Genomic DNA, 9,664 nt, shown 5'->3' on the forward strand with positions numbered 1-9,664 from the left:
CAAAGTTGACATGCGGAACAATAGCTTGCACTCTTATATGACCATTGGCTTTTCTTTGGTCAAGACTTTCATCTAAAAAAAAAAAGGCAGCACTGATTCTGGAAAACCCAAAAAGACTTAGAAACTGACAAATAATGAGTAAAAATGGTTTGAATAGTTTTAAAAAGATGAAAGTAATGAACATTCTTCTTTTAAAAAAAATGAAGACCATTTATAATGTTACTATTGACAAGTTTGTCTTGGCGGGCCACATAAAATGATGTGACGGGCCGTATCTGGCCCCCGGGCCTTGTGTTTGACACACTGACTTCCATAATCATTTTCATCCAATGCCTTTGCTCACAAATTCAATTTAAACACGAAGCCAACCAGGACCTTACATTTGTTCAACTCCTGAGGCTTTTTTTTGTTCACAAAGGGAGATGACAGCTTTTGATGTTGGGCCTTGTCTGCCTTCAGTTACATTAGCCACTCAAAATTTAAAACCAGCACTTTTTTTGTCACCGACAAACCCCAAACGCTTGTGCGGAGGTTTTTTTTTTTTTACCGAAAAGACAAAGTAGAAATGAAGATGGTCTGCAGTGGCAGCACTCTTCATATTGTCACATCCAGTTTATTAGGGATGCCAGGTTCCTGCGGGGAGCAATTTACTTGTTTTGCCTTAGGGGGCCCCGCGACGCCGATACTGCACCCAAATGAAGAAGCCTCTGCTAGCTGGGGGAAATTACCTCTCATTTCAGCTTTGACACTCCCAGATCCCCTCATCTCCCACGTAACCTCCAAAACCGCCCAGCGTGCGACTATTACCCAGCGACTGAGGCTTGATGATGGATCGAAAGTACGTCCCCGGCGCCAAATCCCTTCCCGGCTTTCCGACGTCTCTCAGTTGCTCAAAGGCTTATTTTTTTTTGTTTTGGTAACCGCTATGGCTGTAAAAAGGTAGAAATATCTGGAGGCATGAGGCCACATCCAATAAAGCAAAGTGATGAGAGGACCTGTGACAGGCCATCACGCCATTTTGAGGATGGCGATTTATTCGCTCGGTTAAAACTGGAACCATGCGATGAATGGGTCGTGGGGTTCAAAGTTAGAAAGTCCTATTTAGAATTCTAAAAATGCTAACTGTAAAGATTTTTTTTTTTTTGGTGACTGTAAAAAATGCAATTAATGAAGATTTTTTTTTTGCATCCATTAATTTTGAGCTGCTTTCCTCATAATCTTACAGTTCATCGACACAATGACTGTCCATTTCAGCAAAGTCGGCGGAATTACCCAAATCAGCGTACGAATCGCACCATCATAGGACATTATCCGCTTAAGAATATAATTGTCCAAGTCTTGGACTTTTTGAGTGGATTAACAAATCAGCGTCAGAATCTTACTTGCATCTCAATGAATTTCCAAGTAAACCTCAAAAAGCTTGAAGCGACTACGTGACCTTGTCCCGTGTTTGGCACTTTCCAACTTCCATCGTCTGGCTCAAAGAGCAGACACTTTGAAAGCTACAGACAAAAACACTAATGGAGGAAGTCAGGGGGAAAATGTAAGTACTGTACTACTAATTGACCTGACACACACCTCCAGTGTGTCTCGCCGGTGGTGGCTTGGCACGGCAAGCTGACAAGCTGCAATGTCTCCGGCATTGTTTTTCCACACCCTTCTATGCATCCATTCTCGTCCCACATTCTATTTTATTTGCAACACATCAGGTCACATACAACGGGCCCATTTCAGAGGTTAGATTTTCGACCCGTTCCCCGTAGAGCTGTCCTCAAAAAGCCGCCTCCATCACACTGCGTCTAAGTGCTCGAGCTGATATCAGACTGTGCCGCTTGACCCGAGAAGGTATCAAAAGCCCATCGACAGGAAGAAGAAAAAAAAAAAAAAAAAACGCCTTAGCTCAGTTCACAAGACTGAGACATGGCGTATTTTTGCTCGTGCATCACCACAGCTCTCGGGCATGAGAGCAACGAGATGGCAGTAATTAGCTTAGATTTAATGCAGTAATGTATCCAACACAGCTGCTGCGCTCAACAAGCGTGTGCATAGGACCGCCTAGTTACCTTTGGCATGAAAGTGTTGCCTGGGGGAGGGTTGAATTCTTTGGGACAAAGTTAGTGGCCAGATTATAAACAAGTGAAGACAATTTGTAATTTTACTCATGACACAAAATCAATGCCAAATTTCTCTTTGCGGTCCACCAAAAAATGATGCAGTGGGTCATATTTGGCCCCCGGGCCTTGGGTTTGACATCTTTATTTACCCCTCTGCATCTAACCAGAGTAAGGAAACAAAATTGGAGACTGCAGAATTATATGGTATCTTTCCAAACAACGAGAAGCCAAACATTGATTTAAGTTATCTTGACAATATTGAATACTTAAGTAGGTATACCACCTGGTTTTGTCATTGTAGCAGTGGCAGGTGGTGTATTTCAAACACGTGACTTTAGTGGGAATAAAAATAAGGGATTCAAAGTGGCATACACAGAAAGGTGATATTTTATTTAGATACGCTTCTCGGTCTCGTCTGTTTAGTTGCAGGCACTTCTGGTGTACTACATATTGCTTACTCTGAAATCCATTGTTAAAATAATCATGGACAGGCCAATGTTGAAAGAGCAAGCAGCAGGAATGTGATTACGGTCCGATACGGAGAAGCTTGTCAGCTGGAATAACATCATTCTCAGCACTTCCCGAGCCACGAGGAAGTCACAACCCATCGGGCCTCTACCCGGTGAGATGGCGCGTTAAAGAATACATCACCGCTAGATCGGAGGGAGCGAACCTTTCAAGTGGAAATACAGTTACTAAAAGTGTCGAGGAGCATAAGCGACAAAACCCGTCCCGTTGATTTCCCCAGCCCAAGAATGAATTTCATTTAGATACATTTGTGTTGAGCAAAACGAAAAACTGTAAGCGAAGAAAAATGGCAAAAGAGGCACTTCCTGTTTGACTTGGCACACTTCCTGTTCATTTTGGGGCACTTCCTGTTCACTTCCTGCTCAATTTGGGGCACTTCCTGTTTGATTTCGGGCACTTCATGTTCAATTTGGGGCACTTCCTGTTCTGTGTTTTTCAGGCATGGGACGTTTCCATCGCTCAGGTGCCTCACAAAGCCCGAGCGGTTCACATCAAATTCAGAAAAACAGGTCTGGCGCGTGTTGACCTTTCAAACTCACGTATCGTCGCTTAACTCATTTGTATGCAGTGGACCATACACGGGGTTTTTTTTAATCATCTTGGAATTACTACTGGGAAAACACAAAATAAAGAAATTGGTTTTAGCCGTTCCACACAAAAACATTAGACAAAATGCATGCGATAGTAATTTATGGCTGTTGAACCAAAGCTGACTGATTTTTGAGTCTCGGGTTCTTTTTAGAATTGCTGAAATGACTACGCTGCTTCGACAACTTCCTCTGTGAATAGAGGGGGCGACATAATTAAAAGTGAATTGGAATTAATCGGATGTGGTCATTTATTAAAGTCCGCCATGTTTTGCATTTAACAGCGCTCATTACGGGAGCTCTTCATTAAAAGCCGAGCAGAAATCGAGAGTTGGAAGACAATGCGGCTGCAATCAGCGCCGGTCCCTCCAAAAAAACGCTTTGCTCGCTGACAACCCCACGCCGCAAATAGCAATGGGTCCCCTGCTGATTATGTAAATAGCAGGAGATCCTAATCTACAAACACCATTAATCATGTCCATGCGGTGTAAGATTTTTTTTTCTCCAAGATTCACATGAGGGCCTCATTTTAGGAGTGAAGCTCAGTATCATTAGCACCATGATGCGATAGAGCCGGAGCACGGGTGGCCTGCTATACATTTTCGACTACACTCAATAATATTGATGATTAATCTTTGCATTTAGTTTGATTTTAGGTGTTTTTATTTTTATAATTAAATTTTTTCAAAAGCGCTTTTAGTGAAGTTCATATTACTTTTAGTTTTTTTTATGTATTTAAAATGATTTTACAAAATTTTAAATATATAATTATTGCTTTCTGGGTGCCAATTTTAAATTATAAATAAACGCCAGTCTCATTAAATTCATTTTAATTAAGATGAAATGAAAAGCATGGTGAGTTTAAATTTACCAGGTAATATACAATACACGGTGCCAATACTAATGACACAGTCGCCTGATAATTGTGCAACTATTTTTTTTTTTTAATTATAAACAGTTGTGCAGCATCCTTTTTAATGGCTGTTTTAATAGAAATGCAAATTAATTGCGTACACATTGCTCCCACGCCACATTGAAATGATCCCGGGAATTGGGATAATGAAGAATCAATGGAGCAACATATTGGATGTAGATGTTCATCAATATGGAGCTAGCGTGCTGTTAGCGCATTCACGTCACAGGAGTTTGTGTTTTTCATTAAGCTGGCATTTTCCATAATAAATAACATTTAAAATGGCGCTGGTCGTGGACCAAATTTTATTTGTATTTTTTTGCTTTGCAGAGAGCTACTTTGCATACATATGACTGGAACATGTCCTTTGGCACTAAAGTCAAGAAGAGCGCAGCGTCTAGACGCAAGTAGGAAATGATTCGCATTTCCTAGAAGACGGCCCAGGAGAAGAACATTTGACTGCTTATCGTCCAGACATGTCTCGCCTTTTTCCTCGGCCTGCCAATTGCTTCTCCTCTTGATGGAAAGCACTCCCCCACCCCACATGTGAATTTACATCTCTGTTGCCTCGCAGACAGGCTAATTTAAAACATGCGTGGGGATGAAAAGCGATTGGTGACACAGACGCTGATCGTCGTATCCTCTTATTTCACAGATTTTGTGCCAATTAAAGGCAGGAAGTGCTGAAATGTCAGGAGACTTGGCACACTTTTGGTAAATTTCTGACAGGCCTAACAGATTACGGTGCACTGAAATTCGGGGGGAAAACAACAACGAAAAAAACATCAGGAATTGAAATTTATTGGCTGATAATTTATGTGACATGATAAAACTGGCATGTGTAAATTAATATGGCGCAACTAGGAGCGAGGTGAAATCACACTGTTCAATTATCTTGATGTGTAAATGAGTTTTATTAGCGCCGGAAAAAAAAATATATTTATATAAATTTTAAAAAATTTTAAATATAAAAAATAATTAAAAAAAATATATATATTTTTTTTTCCACACAGATTTCTACTACATTCTGACATACGCTGCTGTGGCAGTGGAGATAAAGTTCATGGCAAAAAACAAACAAAGCCTAGTCTTTAGTTGTCCCAAAATAAAGCCAGATGGTTTGCATGTTTGCTGATGTGCTGGTAATCCTGTTTCATGCTCTCCTGGAGAGGAGTCCCACCATTCTCCCCGGGCATGACAATCCCACCTACAGGAGTGTATCAGCAACCTCCGCAACACCACTATGACTGATGTGTTTACGCTTTTTTTTTTTTTTTTCCTCATCACATTTAGCCCCTCCGCCCCTCCCTTGCAATTCACAGAACTGACTCCTCAACATACACAACCAATGAGTCACAGCACAGCAAAAACAGGGCTTGCATTATTTGAAAAGGGTTTTCTTCATTGAAGAAAGAAATGTGTCTTAAAAAAAAATGCCCCTAAATACTCATGAGGGGTGAAAATGAGAAAGGAAAAATGGGGCCTTTACCTTGTGACTTTCAGGGCCGCTTGATAGTGAAAAAATGTATGGCAATGACATCAGGCTGGAGGGAGGTGATAAATTAGGGGAAAACTCTCTTCCTACTGATGGATCCTCTGAAAGAAAGGCAGAAAGATGGAGAGATGAGATGGAGATGAAGAAGTGGCGGGGGAGAGAGGGCAAGGGGAGTAGCTGTCTATTGACGCTGCTGCAAATGTTCCCCTGGCTGCCTCTGACAAAAATGGATGATTTTTATTAAGAGCCTTGGCTTTGTATCTTCCATCTCATATATCTCCTCTAACAGAGGAAGGCCATCTCGGAAGCCGACATGGAAGACAAGTAGTGCGGGGCTTTTATTTGGAGGGTTGCGCTTGCGTGCGTTTAAAATCATCTCGCTTCCATTTAAAGACATTTTGGCCAGTTTCTATCAGATTAGACCAAGAGTTTATAGACATAAAGCCAAAATGTCAAAATGAGAGAATATCTATTTACCTTTGCACCAACCCAGCTTCAAAAGTTTGCCAATATTGGCAAAAAAAAAAAAAGTCTGTACCTCCCATGACTTGGCTGACACATGCATTTTTAGGTCATAAATTGATCTATTTTGTATTCCGTTCAGGTGAGCTCCAGGCTCCAATGCCGAGCTGAAAATCAAACTACAATATGTCAAAGTTAAGAATTTACAAACACTTACCATTACAGTCCAGGGAAAATTTTGCATGACTAGTTCCAGCAACAACCACCCAACACAAATTAAAAAAAAACTAATTACCAGGACAAGATGGCACACCTGGTTAAGCCACAAGCCGATTGGTTTGAAAAAAAAAAAAAAAGGCAGAACTGAACCAACCATGAAATGGGACAACAAATCTAATTATAAAAATACAAATAATGAGATATTCAAAAATATATAAGATGCACAGCGAAAAAAAATCCCTAAATTCTTCACAATTTTAAATGGTTTGGACTGGGGGCGTGGCCAATAGTGGGAACCAGGTAACTCCACCCCTGCTCTTGAGATCTCCATGCTAACCTTTGCACTAATGCTCTCCAATGTGAATGCCCCAATAATAATAATAATAATAATAATAATAATGCTGTCCAAATATGACAAGCTTTTTGGGCATGAACAAAAAAACAATTGTGCCCTTTCAACCAGCAAACCAGACACATAAGTAGTGTGAAGATAATTGTTATTGAGTTGGACCGATTATTCCAAATTTTCCAAGTAGAAAAGTGAGCAGTTTTGGAAACGTAGTATTTCCTCCCATTGGGATTTTGCAGCAGCCAGCCAGTGTAATTATCACAAGTCTTCTGTTTTTGCAGCTTTTATCAACTCGTCAATGTCGTGGCAATGGCTACGAATCGCAAGCTACCAATTGGAAGCTAATTTACCTTATGTGTCGGACACCTGTATCGCAAATCATCAGCAGGGAGTGCACAAGCGTTTTGTGTTTGTTTGACCAACGCGGGGGTTTAGTGAGCCCAAGACATGGAGTCACATTCGGATTGCACAAATAACTCACAGCAGCTTCTAACAATGTCGGCCCACGGTGGCTTAACCGCCTGCGTGGCTGTGAGCATTTGTCAGCTTAACGCAAATTGATGCAACTAAAGCTCCGTTTCCAGCGAGCTGCATCATATAGTTTGGCACAATCTGCAAAGGTAAACCCTCGGCCTGCCACCAAGGTGTGTAGGCGGGATGGAGATATCGGCGTCAAACACACACACCAATATATTTTTTGAAATTGTATTCTGCCTTTGTCAAAAACCTGACCTGTTTTTTTTTTTTTTTTATGGAAGCATTATTTTTTATTCAAACAATCCTACGGGGGGAATCAAATGCCCAGTGAGTCAAAAATACCGTACTTCCTCTTTTTATTTGTCTTTAATCAAATTTAGTGTCAAACTAAATGTGTGCCATCTAGTAGTCAACTGTGGAACTACAGCAAAAAAGGGACACAGAACAAAATACTCAAGAGATGTTTAGCCATGATTTATTGTTTATTTGTTAATGAATTGTCTTTACTTTGTGAAGATACAAACAATAGTCGTAATATTGTGTATTATCCTAAACTCATACCGACAACAAGAACAAGATGACTTGCACAAGCACACTTTCTTATTTCCATTCCATCCTGAATTTCTTAGCGAAGTGTTCTACACCCAGAAAGCAACCTTTGACACCCACCTCGGCGACTCATCCTTCCTAGGGGGACTCTTTGGGCTCAGCTTCTTGTTGTGGTACGTACACCTCCGCATACCAATGACAGCTGCCATAAACCACAATCGAACAAGAAAGTAGCAGCGCTGCGCACACACACACACACACACACACACACACACACACACACACTTGAAGGCTGTGTGCAACTGCCACCGGAGAACAAACAGGGGACAAATCGGGTCTTGTGCTGATCAATAAAGTATTCTCCGCGCCACCACTCTGTCACCTCCATTTCTATAAAAACAACACCAAGACTAGATTTGTTGCATCCAGTGAAGGATAATAGGTGATAACGTCGCCTTGGCAACCGTTCCGCTGCATACATGCCATGCCATAAGGGGCTTTGCCACTTGCTATTCACACCTGAATGTTTATTCTCATATTGGCAGACTGTCATCGTAAACATCCTTCCTATGGCTGACAATGGATTTGTTTCTAGACACATGCACAAAAAAAAAAAGAAGGAGAATATTGGAGGTTTTGAGGGCGTAAATATTATAACGTCACTCCCCTCGTTTGTATGAGTCATCGTGCAAGTCCCACATGGATGGCACCTTGAATGCATGAATTTCCTCTGCTTTGAATGCAGTAAACACATTGAGTTATAAAATGTTATGGATGATTGGATGCTTCATCGCCCATGTATGATTATAGTGGTGGGATGGCGTCCCTTTGTTGTTCTATTAGGAAGTTAATTTACTCTTTGGGGATGCTTATGTTGTAGCAACAATAGGACAGTCCATATTTCAACATTGACACGCTATTTTTTTAGGATTACCAAGTCTATCGCTTTGTCTGTCGACCTATTTTTTTTCTCTCTCTCATTGTTTTCAATTATTATTTTTTCTCTCATTATTTTCAATTCTTATTATTATTTTCAATTCGTATTATTATTATTATTAATATTACCAGTGCTTATAAAATGGAGTAAAATATTTAAAATGTCAGAATTACCAGCCGTCATGATTTTTGACTTGATTTGAAAACCAAGAATCTCGCATGCACAACATTTCAACATCCCCTAAATTCCCCCTCGCTTTCTAATGATTAATTTATTCACTGTTTGGAAACTGAAAAATAAATCTTTGATGTATTATTTATTTAGTCTTCCATGTCATCAGGCCTTTTTCACTCTAAGCCTTCATTGGAATTACTACCTGTGGAATTCCACTTTCATTCAAGCATTTATCAGGAAAGTGAAAAAAAAAAAAACTCCACATGAAGTGAACAGCTCCTCAACAATACTACAATAAGGTTTGAAGACAAGGCGAAAACATACAATATGTAGTTTTCTCCCCGCTGTGCATCACAGCACTGCGGCTGGATTTGAACATTAAATGTTCTATCGCTTGAAAAATGAAAGGGAGCTGGCCAAACAGAAATTTGCTAAAGAGATTTTTCACAAGCCTTTGAAAAAGATCATCCATATGCTCTGAATGGGAGATATCCCCCGAGTGACTCATAAAAGTGCTTAACTATTGAACAGTGCCGTTCAAACACAAGCGCTGGATTCACATAAAACTTCACAGACAACGCTCTTCTCAACAATTTCATAATTTTTGCTCTTCAAATTAATTAGAGGAGATTAAAAACAATGGAGTCGGAAAAGAAGAGGGTTTTTTTTTTTTTTTTTGGAACAAAAGACATGGAATTCATTAAATAGCGTCTGTTATCTTTGAAGCTAAAAACACGTTCGATCCACTGAGCCCGGCATCGAATCGGACCAAAAAAAAAAAAATGTTTCTCCCAGTTTCTTGACAGTTAAATTATTTTAGAAACTAATGAGCTCTAAATGGCCAACAAGGTCCAAAGAAA

At 40.2% G+C, this 9,664-nt stretch overlaps 1 protein-coding gene across 2 annotated transcripts in view; it reads right to left on the reverse strand.

Annotated features, from left to right (window-relative positions):
- Window positions 1–6,416, reverse strand: part of cald1a (caldesmon 1a) — a 111,181-nt gene extending 104,765 nt beyond the window's left edge. The window contains exons 1-2 of one of the 2 annotated variants that reach the window (XM_085902289.1): window positions 6,317–6,416; window positions 5,632–5,738 (exon numbers count right to left, since the gene is read on the reverse strand). In XM_085902289.1, the coding sequence (XP_085758415.1) occupies window positions 5,632–5,682 (51 nt within the window). In that variant the 5' untranslated portion in view covers window positions 5,683–5,738; window positions 6,317–6,416. The remainder of the gene's footprint in view (window positions 1–5,631; window positions 5,739–6,316) is intronic. The other variant, XM_085902292.1, reaches the window with a different exon arrangement.
- Between the last annotated feature and the right edge of the window lie 3,248 nt (window positions 6,417–9,664).

Source organism: Syngnathus leptorhynchus, chromosome 21 (genome assembly GCF_054491065.1).
Source record: "Syngnathus leptorhynchus isolate UIUO chromosome 21, UIUO_Slep, whole genome shotgun sequence".
Taxonomy (NCBI): domain Eukaryota; kingdom Metazoa; phylum Chordata; class Actinopteri; order Syngnathiformes; family Syngnathidae; genus Syngnathus; species Syngnathus leptorhynchus.